General features: G+C 43.9%; 1 protein-coding gene across 2 annotated transcripts in view; it reads right to left on the bottom strand.

The window, feature by feature from the left end:
* SYNE1 (spectrin repeat containing nuclear envelope protein 1) overlaps positions 1-18,974 on the bottom strand; it is a 2,319,318-nt gene that overhangs the window by 199,787 nt on the left and 2,100,557 nt on the right. The window contains exons 1-3 of one of the 2 annotated variants that reach the window (XM_086926874.1): positions 13,453-13,639; positions 3,524-3,686; positions 1,640-1,827 (exon numbers count right to left, since the gene is read on the bottom strand). In XM_086926874.1, coding sequence (XP_086783000.1) covers positions 1,640-1,827; positions 3,524-3,686; positions 13,453-13,583 — 482 coding nt within the window. In that variant the 5' untranslated portion in view covers positions 13,584-13,639. Of the gene's footprint in view, positions 1-1,639; positions 1,828-3,523; positions 3,687-13,452; positions 13,640-18,974 lie in introns of those variants that run through there. The other variant, XM_086926873.1, reaches the window with a different exon arrangement.

Below are 18,974 nucleotides of genomic sequence, written 5' to 3'. Positions count from 1 at the left end.
TAGTGTATTGAGCACTGATACCTGTGCTGAAGGACTTTCCCTTTCATCTGGTTGCATTGGGATGTGTACAAATGTCCACTGTGCGTCCAATCAAAGTTGTTATAGGGATATGTCTCATTAGCAAGTTGCACGGCTTGAATGAAGTATTATGTGCACATGGACGAGGTATATCTACACTAGCTTCTTTAAATGGGTCTGATATGTTGGTGGGTGGGAGGGGAGAAGTGCCATTGAGGCAGCAACTCCTTAACAACTTGGCTATATTGTGCATATATCACAGCCCCCAGGGAAGGTCACGATGGTAAAATACAAATCATTCAAGATTAAAAATGTAACTCACCTTGATAGGAAGGCACAGTCTGTTAAGTGCTTGTTTATGGGATCAAATCAAAGGCAAAGACTGTAGGCCTACAGAGGGAATTCTATGAGAAAGCAATGCAACTTCAACCGGCCTGCGGTGATGAAATGTCATTACCAGAATGCATCTGCAAGTGCTGCAAATATGAGATTTCACACTCTGGATTCGGTGCTAGAACATTAGTGCCACACCTTCAGTGAGGAGGTTGGGCTGTCTGTACTTTCATGATCTGAAGTGTACAATTATCGAAAGCATGGCTAGTCAGAGGCACGTTTGTCCTCAACCAGTGTGAACCTGCATCACTGATGGCATGATTGGATCCAAACATGTCATTTTTATCATGCAGGTTGCAAAATATTAAAAATTGTGTCATTGTGTTGTTTGAGAGTTTGGGCATTATGTTTTGTTCTAATACTTTCTCGAGACTCAACTAATCTGCTTTTCATTGGTTAAGCATGGGAGCTTCGGAAGCATGTCTACTCGTTACCAAGATGCGTGGTCTATTGCTTTGAGCTCTTTACTGGGCGGCATTTGGGACCGCTTGCTCGCTGACTGAAACAATTGCTTGTGATATCATTAATTGCTACAGGATTGTAATCTGACTGTGGTAGAAGATGCGCCATGGTGTATGAGAAGTGTTTGCCTTGAGTTCCCTAGAATCCATGCTAGGGAAGAGAAGATTGTCCTTTTAATCTATACTCATCCCAAGGTCTATGACTGCCTTGACTAACCAATTAGATGCCTTACGAGAAGTGGCCATGAATAAATGTATTGAAGCATCTCTGGAACATTCATACATTAACTTCAATGTGTTGCTGTAAAAATAAATGTGACCATCACTTTTCCATCCCTACCAGCGATGTAATTTACTTGAGTCCTGTGCAGTGGTTTATCATTTACTTGTGATTCATGTTATACCCACATAATTAGTCCTAGGGGATATTCAAGCACTCCAGTGCTCAAACACTAGGACTTAAATACAAGCAAAACATGGGACCTCACCCAGGTAAGGCTACGGGTAAACTTTTTGTCCTGTGCTGTACTTCTCTGCTTCTCTTACATGGGACAGTGCACATGGATAATAGAAAATGCCCTGGAATTCGCAATCAAGAGCTGTTTTTAAAAAAATACTGATCGCAATGTGACATTTACACACAACTGCCTCACAAAGATTATGGAGCTAGTTTGCTAAAGCTGAGGCAGACAGATGTGAGAAAGCACTGACTTACAAAGTGTGTATTATTTCGCCTGGGTGAGCCACTGCTGTTAGTGAACACTTACTTAATTCTTCTCTCCATTGACATTGCGCAGATATTCCTCCATCTTCGGTCCAGACTGCGTGTTGCCTGCTGAATGGAGTCGCACTCCGTTTCTGTGGCACATGCATCACAGTCATGAAGGAGTACTTCACACAAGTTAAGTACTGATGCTACACCTGTGCTATGCTTCTCTATGTCTCTTTGAAGCTCCTACAAGGAAACATACATTGTTTTAAACCTGAACCATATCGGATCCTTGTTAAAATCACACAACGTGATCACATGGAGTGCAATGATGAACAATAAACACATATTTTTGCTTGTAGGTGGTAGACAAAAGTATTTTTCTACATAATACACAACCTTTGCGAGGAAAATAATTCAAGGCAACTTAATACAGAAAACTTTTAAATTATCTTCGAACCACCACAAGCAGTATCCATGAAACTCCGCAAAGCACAATCAGTCAAGCACATGTGAAGCCGTTCATGATAGACTCTCACTACGTAATATAGTGGCAGACCATTTGCTTAAGCATTGAGTCTCCTCCTCATTGGGGAAAGGAGTACAAAATATTCTGAAAATTGGGATCCTTCATGTTGTAAGTCAAGCAATATTGGGTCATTTAGGTTTAGTGCCACAATGATAGCTGGCTTGTTCAGTGCTAAATTTCTGTATGCTGAAGCATATCACATTGCCTTGCTGAACCGCTATGCACGACCCTCCATTCTCAAGTGAAGTACAGGAGTTAATCATTTTGACTCAGGAACACTGAATGTCTCCATTTGTGGATGGATTATATTTGAACATTTGCGTAAATGCTTTAGCTATAGCATGATCATTGCAAATGAGAAGAAACCCAACAACCTCTGCAACATGTATGTATGCCAGCATTTAATATTACAGGGCGAAGTACTCTTTGGTACCCAAACACGCAGTTGGTTCATGAGCATTTCAATAGCCTGCTCTTCTTAGGCCCTTGTAAAGATGATGCACATTTTCTACTGCAAACCCACTCTAACTTATCAAATTTAAAACATGGATAATATCACATTGTGGAGATGCCCCGTCTGAAAATGTGGAAGCCTCTGTTATCATTGTGCCCTTTAAAATTACCATCACTTTAAAAATTAGCTCATAACCTGCAGCCCAACTACAGAATATCATTAGCCATTTGAGATCTGAAGCCTATGAACGGGGTCAGCTGTTACTGTCTAAGTCTAAAATCAGTAATACATGCAGTTTATCTATGCACCCGTGCTTACCCAACACAATCCTTCTATTCACAAGCCATTATTTTTCTAATTTTCATCTGTTTATTACATAGATCAATGCAGTGTTGTCCTCCCAAAGACATTTTCATGCTAGAGACAACATTCGTATACCTGATTTTATTGAGAACACTGTATTTTTCCCTTATGTTCAATTGAAAATGGCAAAAGAGCTGTAGTCATTATACTTCCAATAACTCCTTCAGTAACACTGTCATTGCTACATGGTGTGCAGTGCACTACAGATGCTTCACAGTTCAGTTCATTGACACCAACAGGTACACCTGGCAGACACACTTGCTTTTCTTCAGCACAGAAGCGGTCACCAGGAAGCCGTGCACGAATACATTTCACCTCAACGTCTATCACTCACAGCGCAGCTGGGTCTCATCAGCTCTTGCTCCCCAATAGGAAAGCTTCCACAGTCTGGCAGCCCCCCTCAATTTGTTCAAATGCTCCTCCCAATGCTACATCTTTGATGCAGTGCCTTACCTCAGCATGGGCGCATTAGCCAGCAACATCCTGTGTGTCCAACGCTGGGGAGAGACATCCCAAGGGCACCAGACTTGGACTTTTCAAGTTGGAACAAAATGCTTTCAGGGTTTAACTCTTCTACCTTACGTGCTTTGTTTTACCTGCTGCTCACTTAGTTTCCTTTGTATCTCCTCTGAATCACTGTTGTCATAGACAATGGGCTTCGAGAGCTCCGACTCAATGTGTGCAAGCCAGGATTTGAGGCCGCTCATGTTTTTATCCAGATGCTGTACAGCAACCAGAGTCTCCTTCAGTTTCTTCACTCTGCATGGGAGGAACCAAGACAGAGACACTATGTTAGAGGCCACTACGGTTAAATGCAATCTTCATTAGTTACAAAAGTAAAACAAAGTCTTTCCCCCACAAATCAGAGTTGCTTCCATCTGTAAAGGGGAATGTCTTATCACCATCGCTTATCTAAGGCAGTTTGTTTGTAAATCCATTGATCATGCAAAAATAAATATCAGTCTTGTAACAAACAGATAAACATGGAGACAATAAAATGTTGTTAGTAAACTCATGACACTGTCATTCATTAAACAGTATCCCCTATTGTATTTTAAAAGAGCACGTTTTGCTACCTAGTGTGCAAGGAACAAACAGAGGTATTGGGCTAAATCTTAAATAAACAAGTTAGACCCACATTAAACAGACTGAGCAGGGAGTCATCAATACTTGCAACAATATAAAGATAAGGAATGCGTCCTAGTACAATACTCACAACCATCTACGACTGTGCAGTCAGACACCTAAAATTCTCAAACATGCTACCGTGCTGAAAAATAGAAAGCAGAAATCCAAATCTTTGTGGGCCACAATTGACACCCGCTTCCAATCTACACTAATCTTTATTGAAAAAGAAGGAACATGCAGAAGTGCTACTCTGCATCATAAAAACCCCACACATTTTCTAACGGCAAAGAGACCACCCCAAATCACCAGGCCCTACGACCAAAAAGCAATACTCTGGAGTGAATTGAAGGAAGTAAGAAAGACTCGCCAATCTACCTATAGGCATGCCATGAAAATAGAAGTCCTTCTGAAACGGAGCTGATGCACAGATGTGTCAGGAAGTACCTCAGCGCTTAAGACACCCTTCTTTCCATCTAACGAATGCCTATCCGTCCTTGACCACTCCATACCCCCGCCCTCAAGTCTGGCTTGGAACATTGAGGGTTCATTCAGTGAGGCTCATTCTTGATGAACACGTAGGACAGGACACTTTTGCTTCCTGCAGACGCATTTACTTATATTTGATAGTGACTATCCTGCCTAAGTCGCGTAATTTTGCTCTGAATTTTTTCATGGAAGGACTGATTTTGGATATAATCACCTAGGGCCATATGTATCATTCAAAATTGCGATCGCAGCGTTTGCGATCGCAATTAGGCTTAATGGTGTGTATAAAAGAAAAACTGCCTTGCAAAATAAGGAATCGCAAAATTTGCGATTCCTTATTTTGCAAATGCATTTAAGGAATCGCAATTTGCGATTCCTTAAATGGAATGTATGAGGCACCCAAGTTGTACGAACATGGCATAAGGAATCAAAAATTACCACCAACTACAGGTTGGGGGTAATTTGCGATTTCTTTCAAAAATGCAAATTTTTGCATTTTTCAAAGTGGCATGTGGCACACACACATGCCCTTAGGGCATGTATGTGTGTCACACGTGCACCCATGCTCATTTCAGGGGTGCAACAGGGTGTCCTTTCGACACCCTGGCACACTTGAAATTGCATTCTCAATTTGTGATTCTCTAATTGAGAATCGCAAATTGAGAATGTCTTCCCATTCATTCCAATGGGGCTCTAGGCCCATAGGAAATAAGGGGGAGGTATTCCTTCATTGCGAATTGCAATTTGCAATTAAGGAATATGTAGGATTCGCAAAATGTATTGCAAATCCTACATACATAGTGTTTTACGATTCTCAAATACGGATTCTCAAAAATTCACTATTTGAGAATCGCAAAACCTAACATTGATACATATGGCCCTTAGTCCCTAATTGAGAATGATGGTCTGTACATTATTTGGCTTCTCACACACAGAACTAGTCTCTGTCCTGTTGATGACCCCTTTACTCTAGCGGTCGAAACGCCATCAATACTTTACTGGCATTTGGGAAGGGATTCATACCCATATTTGTTTTCCATTTTAATTTAAGGATTATTGGATGAAGCTGTAACCCCTTTGCCATCTTTCTTTTTTTTTGTGAAACATTAATTAATGTCCAAAAAGTATTCGGTTAGTGTAATACATTGAGCAATAAGTATTCATATATTTTACTTTCTCTGTTGTGTGTTTTTGTAAAACTTATTTACAATAATAATTTAAAAACTATGAATTCTTGTGTGGGCACCTTATATATTTGTTTGCAATATTTCTTTTGTAATCCATGCATTTGTATTCACTGTATTTATTGTCTTTAATGTGAACCAGTTACTTTTCCTGGCTCCATTGTCGTTCACATATTTTAGACCTTGGAATGGCTTCCAAGTCTTATATCCTGGCAATCGTCAATACGACCTAAGAGGAGGCTGACGCATGAGCGCGCCACAAATAAGGACAGCTGGTATTAGTCCCTAATGAGGTCTGAGCAGAGAATGAATGAAAGGGACCAGCATCTAACACTCCAAAGAGCTTGTAACTCAAAAGGCGTGAGGATGGGTAATATGCAAAAGAAGGGCGGCAACATGACCAAGGTACTAAAAACAGAAAAATGCAAAACATGTTAGCATATGCCTCTAAAGAGAACCATTTGTGAGTTAGGGCTTGCTGACATTTCTTACAGACTGAATAAGACTACTGATCACACATCCACAATAACTACATTTATGTGTGTCCAAAAGTGTGCATCGAAAATCAACAGGATCTGAGTAAATGACTAAGAGTTCTCCAGAAAGTACTACAACAAAAGTACACCAGCTCACAATCTTAAAATACTCCCTGATGATCCTTATGAGGGCAAGAAGGAGCAGAATGAGCAGGAAGTCAAAGATGCAGACAAGCCAGCTGAAAATGAAGGCCTCTGGGAATATTTGGGGTCCACAAAAGACGAACCAGTAGGACCACCCTAGGCAAGTATTTTGAAAAGCAGGTGCAGGGACCATTGATGAATCATGAGGTGGACCTGAAAAGAAAGCCCACCAAATCTTATGTTGCTTTGGAGGGCACTGAAGTCATCAGGAGAAGGGAAAGGCTGATGACTTTGATTAAATGTTTTCATCTCAATGTCAGTCATGATCCTGCAACCACCAATCCTTTGCAATGAGAATTCCTGCTCCAAAGCCCTCTGTGATGATACATGCATAGCGATCCTGGTTGAATATATACCTCGGCGCCTATTTCCTTCAGGAGTGGCTATCTCCACAGATGAAAGTTAAAGACTTCCGAAGGCAGCAGCAGCCTAACGGTGTTGCCCAATGTGCTCTGTCCAGAGGATCAGATTCTCAAGCTGAGATCGAAACGCCCACTTCCCAAGCCGTTGAAAGGGATATTTTGCAACAGAAACCCTGAATGGCTAAGCATAATCTCGTTTATAGTACCTCTTGATTAAGTGGAAGACCAGCCTTTACCCTCCTCTAACACTGCCATGGCAAGAAGACTTACGAAATACATGGCAGAGGAGGCAATGTAGTAAGAAGTCCTTTACTCTTCTATTTGTTCCACAGAGATAAATAAATTAACTTAAGAGCAATCTTTCCTTTTGATCATTCAAGTTGGAATCCTCATCCTCCTCTACTACTCAATTTACTTCACACAGCGGCTCTAGATGATACTTGTGGGCATGCTATTTTCCATGATGCTCTAATCTACACATTGATGCATCAGCCAGGTAGTCCTTTGACTTTTTGCAGAATGAGCAAGAGATAAACACACTGGCCAACCTGGGACAAACCTATGTTCAGAAACATGTGTCTGGGCAATGAACTCCTTACTAAAATTGGGAGCCTTCAGGGCAGGTGCTGACAACAAAACTTCCTTCAGGGTGTCAACAGCTTTTTGACCCTGCTCAGTCCAGATAACCTCTCTGCTGCTGGAAGCCGAGTTCGGTTGGTGGTGCTACTATGGTACCATAACCCTTAACAGTCCCCATGTAGTACCCAGTGAAGCCAAGAAAGGCTCTGACTTGGGTCTGAGTTTTTGAAGCTTCCCAGGCCAAATTGTCTGTATTTTGCGCTGGACAGACCCTCCAGGATATCGCGATTTCGCGATTTGCCACGAAATCGGCACTTTTTAAAAAATGCAGCGATTTTTACAAAAATGCCTGCGAAATCGGCATTTTTGTAGAAATCGCTGCATTTTTCGCTATATCCTGGGGGGTCTGCTTTATGTGGCTATCGCCTGTGAATTGGGCTAGCAGCCAAAGACATCCAGTGCTGAGTTTTACGCCACGCCCAGCCTTCACTGCCACGCTTGTCTGCCCACACCATTCATGGAGCATTCGAACAAGGAAGTGTTTGCTAACGGACGCCATTTGTCCGTCATTTTAACAGGGCACCGGTTGCCCCACCCTAAAGCCGGCACAGTTTGCACCCACTTCCCACCCACTTCCCTTCTTCACTCCGATGCTGCACCAAAGCTCCTCAGATACTCAGCAGCATTGAAGCGTCACAGTGGGATGGCAAACCTCACACCTCCAGCCCTTGATGACCTGTTAAGAGGTGCTTCGAAGGTGACTGAGAGGGAGGGGCTGCAGGTTCAGGAGCTGCGACATCTATTCACATGCAAACAGCCCTGAATGTGTCATGTCTCTGCTATTTAGAGGGGGGCTCACACATTCCATTTCTACCCAGGGCCCCAAACATCCGAGACTCGGCCAGATTACACCCCTGATTACACCGAGGCAGCACGTGGTTCTCTTCACAGAGCGTAATTACTGTCACTAAATTGTAAGCAAACCTCGGTTCTTCAAACATGCAGTCTATAATTTAAGAAAATACAGAAATGGCACAATCGCACCCACACTGATTAACAGAGTATGGAGGAAAATCAGTTCAATCAGTTCTCTTAGAGTATATCCTGTAAGTACTGTACATCACAGTGGGGGATGGCATTTTGGACAGAGAGCCTGTCTTCTCGTTTTCTTGTGCAGGAGGGGGCGAGGAGCCTAAGATGATACTAGAATACTGCATGCCCACCCCTGTGCCCGCCCTGGTGGAGCCTGTTCCCTCTCCTGTGATGGCTCCTGCCCTCCCCTCAGTGATGGCTCCTGTCCCCCCATGTGGTGGCTCCAGTCCACCCCCCGCCTGTGTTGGCTCCTGTCCCCCCATGTTGTGGCTCCAGTCCACCTACACCTGTGATGGCTCTTGTCCCCCCTGTGGTGGATCCTGTCTCCGCCCTGGGTGGCTTCTGTCCCAGTCCTGGAACGGCCCCTGCAGCGAGGGTGAAGTTCTTGATGGGCCTCTTCTCAAAAGGGCTCAGCTCAAAATTAATATGGAAAGGTCGGCGAGTAAGTAAGTGAAGGGATGGGTGAATGGCTGGATGAATTAGTGAAAGGGTGAATGGATGAATGAAAGATTGAATAAATGGATAATGAGAGAGGATGGATGGATTGATGAGAGGGGAAGGATGGAGAGAAAATATAAATAGCTGGATGTATGGGTGGAAGGGTAGCTGGATGATGGATGAGGGGAAGATGGATGAGGGGAAGGATGATGGATGAGGAGATGGATGGATGGATGGATGGAGGGGAAGGATGGATGGATGAGGGGAAGGATGGATGGATGGATGGATGGAGGGAAAGGATGGATGGATGAGGAGAAGGATGGATGGATGGGTGAGGGGAAGGATGGATGATGGATGAAAGGAAGGATGGATGAGGGGAAGGATGGATGGATGAGGGGAAGGATGGATGAGAGGAAGGATGGATGGATGAGGGGATGGATAGAGGGGAAGGATGGATGGATGGATGATGAGGGGATGGATGGATGGATGGTTGATGAGGGGGTGAGTGAAAGGATGGATGATGAGGGGAAGGGTGGATGGATGGATGATGAGGGAATGAATGGATGATGAGGGGGCGGGTGAAAGGATGGATGGATGATGAGGGGAAGGATGGATGGATGATGAGGGGAAGGATGGATGGATGAAGAGTGGGTGGGTAGATGGATGGATGGATGATGAGGGAAAAGGATGGATGGATGGATGATGAGGGAAAAGGATGGATGGGTGATGAGGGGAAGGATGGATGATGAGGGGAAGGACAGATGGATAGATGGATGATGGGTGGGTGAAAGGATGGATGGAAGGAAGGATGGCTAAGTGAAAGGGTCGATGGAGAGAGAAAGGGAGGATGGATGGATGACTAAAATAGTGGATGGGTGGAAGGATTAGTAAGTGAAAGGATGGCTGGATTGGTAAAAGGGTAAATGGCTGAATGGATGAGTGAATGGATGGATGGGATGAAGAGTGGATGATTAAGTGTACAGATGGATAGGGTGAAAGGGTGGATGGATAATGGAGATGAGTGAAAGGATGGATGAGGGGATGGATGAAGGGATGGATGAGTGAAATGATAGATGGAAGGATACATGATGGATAGGTTTGCAAACGGTTGAATATGTTTGGAAATGGCTGGGCTTACTTATATACTATTGCGCGACCTCTGATGTGTCTGTAAAACGTACCTATTGTCCTGAAGTTTTGTCCTGAATTTTCAGCTCCTGTCCTGAATTTGTGTCCTGAATTTTGACCCTTTGTCCTGAATTGTTACACTCACCGTCCTGAATTTGCACCAATGCCAGTTGGTCACCCTATTCGCTGGCCTGGAGACGGAGCGCCGTGCAGAGATGTCTGTCCATCAAGATAAACAGACAGAACCACTCAGCCGAGAGAGCTGAGGCGCACACGGGACGGGTTATCTGCAGAGGCGCGCTGGACAAGGGATGAAGTCAGAGGGTTGAGCTCACCTATTGCAGACCATTTCCCCCTGGGAGTGAGCCATGGGAAAAATCCTAGAGGCGAGAAATTTAACACGGGCGTCAAGTGGCCCCATGTCATGGGTGTCAACTTCAACCAGTCCCCGCTTTTAAATCGGAGACGATTTGCAGGCTGACATTTTGCAACGAAACTACAAGTACCAACATGCAGTTCGCTACTGTTTAACAAGTGACCACTTGGCGGTTTTGACTGCTCTTTCTCTAGTGGTTAGGTCTGTCGAACGGGCATCCGGTGGGATATCAGGTCGTGTTCAAAATACACTGTACTATTTAACGTGCTTACTAATAAAAGGGGCGATAGGTATAGCCATCATTAGTGCAGCTGTTACAGTGGCACCAAGCTCTAAGGCTATTGCAAGACACAAACTGACCTGCAATGGTACGCCTCTTCTGGCGCAGGGCTTTGCAACGTGACGCATCTGGGAGATGCGTCACGTAGTAAATACCCCGCACCATGGTGCATCTTTTGCGCCACCGGTGCGTCACAAAAGTGACGCAACGGCGGCGTAAAAGCAGCGCAAGGTGCTTGTAAATCTGCCCCAAAGTGTCTACATTGTAAAGAAACCAAATATACATAGTTTCATGTTGTTAAATAACCAAAAAAACTAAGATATCTGTGTTTGTTGTAGGAAAAATGGCCACATAAAATGCCGCAAAATTGCCGCTAAATTTCCATATTTGTGCCGCTAAATTTCCATTTTTGTGCCGCTAAATTTGCTAATCCATGCCGCTATATCCTAGGGGGTCTGGCCCTCGACCCGCAGGGGACCTTCCAGCTGTTGAGAGAAATCTGCCTAAAACTTTTCACAACTTTTGACACTACAAGAAGACTTACAAAATATCTGGCAGAGGAGGCAAAGTAGTAAGAATTCCTTTACTCTTCTATTTATTCCACATAGATAGATAAATTAACTTTAAGAGCAATCTTTCCTTTTGAACATTCAAGTTGGAATCCTCATCCTCCTCTACTACTCCGTTTACTTCACACAGCGGCTCTAGATGATACTTGTGGGCATGCTATTTTCCATGATGCTCTGATCTACACATTGATGCATCAGCCAGGTAGTCCTTGGACACCACTATTACATTACTTTTTATATTAAAATCCAAATAAATAAATACTGTGTGGACAAGATTTCTAGGGGTGGCCCAGAAAGGAGATAGCGAGTGAAACCAGGGAATGGAGAAACCTTTCTAAGATGTCGGCCTTGCAACTCATGTGAGCATGCACCACAGATGCGTGACGCATGTCAGGCAGAAGAACATCGCTCTAATGGACGAGGGGGTGGGGTCTCAATAGTATATCAGGAAAAAGTGTACCGTAAAATGCTACATACATTGCTGAATTCTGAGATGCCCCTCAATACCCCTTTTACATAATTTGGTGACACAAATAAACTGCGGACTTTCTGGTTCAGCCTTTTTTCTCTGCCAAACCAAAACAAAGGCCAAACAATGCCCCTATCTAATAAAATCATATGAAACCTGAAACGCTACGTCCTTCCCTTGCCGCCTCTTCCCATTCTGTAGTTCTCTTCTGGTCAAACGCTGTAGAGGTATTTTCAACAATAACTTTACACATTCAGAATCCTTTGCAGCGTATTTCATTATAGCAGGAAAAAAACCCTGGCTCTGTCTTCCATTTCTGTTGCCCGCTTCGGGAACAGCTATGGGCTGACTATCACTCAAATAATAAACTCTGCAGTAAATATAAAGAATTGATATTGTCAGCAATCCTCACTGTGATTTATTATAGCTTTGTTACACCACTGAATCCATTGACTGTCTTGGAGACAGTGGGGCGCCACGGAAAGGGGTTAAGGTCAATGTTAGTCTCAAACAATAAACTTTTACAAAAACCAACATGCACTGCCAAAGCCAAAAGATTTACAAAGTCAAAAGGCTGGCAGCATAAGTCGGACCAGCTAGCTGTGCCAATGCTTGTTTTGCTTTCTGTCAGGGACGTGGATCAGCAGAGGAATGTGGAGGTAAAGAACAGTGTGGTATAAAACTGAAACTTATCAGGGGCAATAGCTAGACTGAAAGAGAAGCGTGTTCTGTACTCGAGAAAAACACGAGCCGAACTTGAAATATGATCTGCGAAACTTATTACGAAACAACTGTTGTTCACAACAACTCACGTTACAACAGCGCTCCGGGGGTGCTTTCCATTGAATGGGTAAGATCTCCTTCGGCCCCTGAACACTAGGAGTAAAACTCCACGTTGTGTGACACCCACGTGTAACGACGACAGGAAAAACATACAAACGTCACTTTCCTTTCTCGAGTGTAGGCTCCTTAATCGATGGTATGCAAACATTGCTAAAACATAAATCCCCCCGAAATCGCTGATTTAATCATATCCCATTTTCTACGGGTGCTTGAGGGCACCTATTCCTTTTTTCTGTTACGAATAAGGTTGTTTTTGCACCTAATGTCTACAGTGCTCACTGTTTTGTGTGTGCGTATATCCACCCGCTTCGTTACCATCTTTTTTTTTTTTTTTTACTTTAAATGGCCTTGGTTTCTTCTGCCTTCACAAACGTCCAGCATAGTTTGGCAAAGGAAACCCGCTTTCCTCGCGTTTCTTATGTAACGCTCTTGTTCTTGTTGTAAGAGCTAAATAAAACGACATTGGACATTTCACTCACATTTTTCTATTTGAGTATTTTCGCAGGGCAATTGCCTGCAGACTCACCCCCTCTGCTTAACTTGGTTTTAAATACAAATCCAGCTTGTTAGACAGTGTGCATTTTAATGGAGATATGAGAACAACGTGCCTGTTTATTGAACTGTCACTTTCAGCGGAGTTCCTCTCATTTGCAGTGCTTTTATGAAAGCAAAAGCAGCTTTACACAAAATGTCAACACTCTGTTAGGGATTTCGAAAAAACCCCGATGTTTACATGCAGCCATTTAATGAATCGAAGTGCGGGGCATCGGCTTACCACACTCCCGGAAAATACCACAGGCGAACTCAGCAGCACACACATTCGAATGTTGCATAATGAAGACGCACACCAGCACGCAAGAAATGCTGAAACAACAACAAAAGCGAAAGAAGGTAAAGAAACAAGTGCCTGCCTCGAAACATCGCAGTTGCAGTCCGGGAGGTCGTCGGAATCCACGCTGCCGCTGCCGTCGTCGGACCCGCTGCCCGCACCGAAATCTGAAGCTGCAGCCGCGACCACCATGGCCATCAACGGCTTGAACATCACAAATACGTTTATTGGAAGCAAATCTTCCGAATTTCAGAGTCGCATGTTAGGTTTTCCCCTTGTAGACACAGCAGTGTGCCAACAGCACTAGTGAGCTTCTGACACGCTGCCCCGCGCATATCTTACGTATCTTGTTACGCGAGCCTCGGCGCAGACACAAGCTGGTCATGTTTCTAAATAAAACTTTTGCTCCCCGACAAGTGCCAGGCGAAGTCCCTTGAAATGCGCGGCACAGGCCCGGAGAGCACAGCCCTCACAGTCACAGTGATTGGGGGAAGACGAGGGCAGCAGCAGCGGCGCAATGCAAGATGGAGGCGTCCCCCAGCAATAAATAATGACCGAATGTGCGGCATGAATGAAGAGTGACCCCAGTCCCGCACCTCAGGGACAGGAGGGGCCTATGCTACACAAGGCAGTAAGTTGTACTGCCCTCTGAGGACTGGAAGTGAAATGCCACTGTTCCACCGAGGAAGAGGTCAGCAAACGGAAATGCATAAATTACTCTGCAGTTTGAAGGGGAACATAACATTTATATACAAAACATAAACCTACGGACATCTACATTAATTTCTTATAATGCTTAAGTTAGACATTTTGGAAAGCAGTAGTAGTCAAGTCAGGAGGCGCGCAGAAACATTTGTATAATACACGGAAGCATGCATCACTTATTGACAAACCTGCTCCCAGATGCAGCATCAGTATGCACCTGTAGACCAAGTTAGTTATCTCTGGTAACGCTCTTTCTGATGAGTGCTCTATCGCACCACAGATTCCTCATCTTTAGAATATTCGCTGGAGTGAGCCCTGGAAACTTTCAGCAATTCTAAAGTACGCTGACATCAGCCAAATATGAGCATCACCCCAGTGCTCTGACGTCAGTTTCTTGCTTGGCTCTTCCAGCGCCCTCCGAAGCAGATCATTTAACAATTGTCAGTACCAGTGTGCAGATTTATAACTTGGGATCTTTTTGAGATGTTAAAGGAGGCCCTTCACAGAACGGGGTGGTGGGAGGATGGTGAGGAATCAGCAATTAGGATATTCACCAGAAGGAGCATTGCCAAAGGTAAGTAGCTTGTTCTTCTAAAGGATACTTCTAATTCCAGAGTCCTCACATTTAGAATAGATACCAAATCAGGACTTCCCAAAGGTGGAGGGTGTGTAGAGTGGACTTAGGCAGAAAAGTCCTGCAGGACTGAATGGGAACAGTGCACTTCCGTTGCGCCTGGCTGTCAAGGCAGAAGTGTTTTGCAAATGTGTGCACTGATTCAGCCTTGCTGATATCAAGGACAGGCACTTTGCATGCCAATGCAGCGGTAGCAGTATCTTTGTGGAATATGCTCTTGGACCTTCCAGAGGCTGCTTTTTGGCCAGTGAGCAGCAGATCTTAATGCAGAGAAGTAGGCACCTAGACAAAGTCCTCTTCTATACAGCTTTTCCTTTCTTTACGCCGGGGAACCCCACAAAAAGCTGATCCCCCCACCCAATGATCCTTGGTATGATCAATATAACAGGTTAAAGCACTTTTGAGGCACAACAGATGAGGCCTCTCGTCCTCTTTGGAGGGGTGAGGAGGAGAAAAGAAAGCTAGTAAGGTGATGGATTGTGCATCATGGAAGGGAGTCAAGATGTAGGCAAGAAGGCCGCCCAGGGGCTTAGCATCAGTGTGTCTGGAAAAAAGGTGGAGTATGGCAGTTGCACTGAGAGTGCCTGAAGTTCACTAACACAATGAGCTTAGGTGATCACTATGAGGAAGACAGTCATTAGAGTCAGAAGAAGCCAAAATCAACTATGCATTGACTTGAAGGGTGCACACATTTGAAATGTCAAGAACAAGGAAAAGTCCCAGTGACATCACAAACAGTATGGGAAGAAACATGTGTATACAACCTTTATGAACCGCATCACAAAAATGGTTTACACAAGGATGATGGTAAGGAAAACACAAACAGGCCAAAAGGGCTGACAAACAATTTATGTACCTTCAGTAAAGCCTTATCTGGTAGAGACAAGATCTAGCTGCAGATTCCCTATCTTAGAATCCTCCCCAGCGATTCCGTAGCGACGTCGTTTCCTGAATGTGACACGCTGATGTCACTTTCTTCTGTGTCTTTGTGCACCAACAACAAGAAGCCACTTAAAGAAACAGTTTCTGGAAACAGTGTGCCAAAGGGAAAGAACTGTAGTAGTGTGCAAGGAAGAGTTATTGGAGACAAAAGGACCCTCAGTTGGGAGAGCGGGGAAGATGGGTAGGTCGATAAGGAATTTGCAGCTAGATCCTGTCTCTACTAGATAAGGCGTTACCGAAGGTGAGTTACATGTTCATCATATACTGACATTTAGCTACAGATTCCTTATTTTAGATTACAATACCCATGTAACACCATCCCCGGAGGAGGGGCTGCAAACTGACCTCAGAAAAGAGAACCAGTAGGAGAAGTCAGTCAACAGATGGAAGGGAACAGATTATCCCAAAAATTACGGGTGAAGCAAGATGTTCACTGAAAGGACTGATCTCCAGGAGGGACTACGGAAATCTTGTAGAAAGCTATAAAACCGTGAGAAACATGGTATTGAATCAGTAAAAGACAACCCCAAAAGAGATGCAACCTAAGATTTGGAGATGTAAAGGACGAAGGACTATAGTCCGTAGAGTCCAGGCTCAAAACCAAACGGAAGGAGCATACATAGTGTGCTCAGCTGCAGCGAACACAGAGAACGAAAAAGAGCACCCACCGATCGTCGAGGTAATTATCCTGAGAAACAGATTCGAAAAAAGGGAACCTCCAATCATAGAATGATGTAGAAAGAGAAGAGAGAGCAAGGAATGCTGAAGAGAATGGCTAGAAAAACAACAATAATGGTAAGAAACTGCTCATATAGTGAGAACCTTGATAGATATATAAGGCATCCTCCAGAGTGTGTAATGGAAATTTTTATTGAAGAGAAGCAAGGATACAGACAGGTACAACCAAGAAGGTTGAACCAGGTCACCAAGAAGGGCGCAGATAAAATGCAACTAAGGATACCGTATAGATGGCCAGACAAGTCTACGTGCAAAATACATATGATTATATACCTGAAGTAAACAAAATCTACAAGCAATCGATTCGAGAGATAGGTATGTACCTGCAGAGACATATACATCCAAAATAATTGTATATAATGAGAAGTATGCCCAAAAAAACAAAGACATTCCTGCAGACACACAAGTTATACAGGGTACAGCAAAAGTATATCCTCTCCTCCGAAGGTAACCTAGATCATCTGCTAGTAAGTGGGAAGACGAGAAGTGGGGGAATGAAGGACACTGGAGAACAGGGAAGGACAGAGATGATACAACCCACTGTTGTAAAATAAGAAGTTAAGATAGTAACAGAGGTGGAGACAGAAAGACAAGCTGGAAAACAGCAATACAAGAGTAGATAGTGGAAGGCATCGCCCACTACAGGAAACAAGGGTAACCGTCCAAGAACAAATGCCACCAACTGAGGAAGGATGCCAGCAGGCGGTAACAGGTTGAGCAAACAATAAACAGCATGTGTAAAGTCTACCAGGAAGGAGAAGGATAAAAAGAAGACCGCCAGGGTGAAACAGATGGCTGGCAGAAACTAAGGGCAACATATAGTTGATTTTGACAATCACCCATTGTCTAACACATGGAAGCATGAGAAACAGGTAAGTAACCTGACCACCTCTGGATAGAACCTTGAGAGAAGATATGATATGCCCAAAGAAAAAGAAATGAAATAGACCCACAAAAAAGGGGAATAAACAGAACCTCTTCCATAGAAAAAAATTACACCACAAAGGCAGTGGAGTGAGGATAGATACAGGAAAGAAAGGGAAATCTAGCATCCTATGAAATAAGGATACCAGGCATTAATCAATACAATCAAGGGGACTTGTGTCTCAGGGGAATAAAACTGAAAAGAATGGCAGATGCAACAGCTACCGCACAGGTGCAATGGCAGATATGTATAAAAATTATCCCTGCAGGAAGCAACAGCATTGGCGGTAGCCCAATTAGGCAGGTAAGAACACCTAAAGGGTAAGAACAGATACAAGAACACCAGATTGCTGAAGATAAACATTAGGAACATGATGAAGTAGAAAAAGGATTTACACAATAGAGTGGTACCCAGGCGCAATTCGAACTAATATGCCAAAAAAATGCCAATAGCACAAGGGCATTGGGGAAAACGAATACACCATAAGGTACACAAAGATGAGTAGGAGAAAAACTGTGTGTCCAACAGAGTAAAACAGAACAGAGAGAAAGTCAACACTGAAGAGAGTCGTAGACCGGAACGAAAGTTACCCAGGCCAAAGTGTCTACCTGCCTCTGGAACCATTATCACCCATATGGACATAAGGAGCAGAGAAAAGATGAAGCTGAAGTCCCTATAAGGGATACTAAGTGAAGAGGCAGCTCACAAAATGCCCCTAAGTCATACAGAATAAGGTCCCTGAAGAACAGGGAACAGGGCTATAGTGCATCCGTACAACATAAACAGAATACCTGCCATAGAGTAAGTACTCTGTAAGAAAAAATCAAGTGGCAAAAAGAAGCTGTAAGAACCGGATCCCACAAGACCGTGAAGTAAGATATGTTCCAGATGGCTGGAAACTAAATCTGTCACTGACAGCATAAATCAGAAGAAAAGCACCTGCACCAAGCAGAAACACCATACCTGAGTGTAACCCAGTATGAATGAATGAATGAAAGTATATTTATAATGCGCAAACTTAGCCCAAAGGGCATCAAGGCGCAGTAAGGGAGAGAAGTACTCCACCCTTTGAAGGCTGATAAGAGCCTACACAAGGGAAAACAAATTGTCCTCAACAAACCTATCACAAGAACAGAGTTAAGATTCTGTACCACCATGACTATCTCTGAACTGGTGTAAAGCTGAGTCAGCATGTTCTCCAAAAAGAGAAGCACCATCAAAAGGCAAGTCACTGCAAAAGGCAGGTTAGCATATCTAATACACTACCCTATTTCTCACCCTATACCACTTTGCACAGCTAGTTTACACAGCCTCCGAAAACCTGGAGGTATGCAACCATGCATACCAACGCAGAGCTATGGAAGAGACCCCAGCCTGACCAACCGAATCGTTGGTATCCATACCACCGTGGGAGGACAAGAGGCGTTCCCCTAAGTCCCACAAGGTGAGGGAGAGGTGGGAAAGGACACAAGAAGTGTTCAGAGATCGAAGGGCAGAGCTTGAAAAATAGAAAATACACCCACCATAAGCATAACATTTACTGGCCTCTCTTTCCGGAGGGGCAAGAGGGATAACATCAACTTTTGGTTGGCTAAAGCAGCCTGTACCACAAAGCTATGATTAGATGGATGTCTAAGGAGACAGGAGGGATCCTCCAGGG

Source organism: Lissotriton vulgaris, chromosome 6 (assembly GCF_964263255.1).
Source record: "Lissotriton vulgaris chromosome 6, aLisVul1.2, whole genome shotgun sequence".
Taxonomy (NCBI): Eukaryota; Metazoa; Chordata; class Amphibia; order Caudata; family Salamandridae; genus Lissotriton; species Lissotriton vulgaris.
Note: the sequence above shows the minus strand (reverse complement) of the source record. Positions and strands in the feature narration are given on the sequence as shown.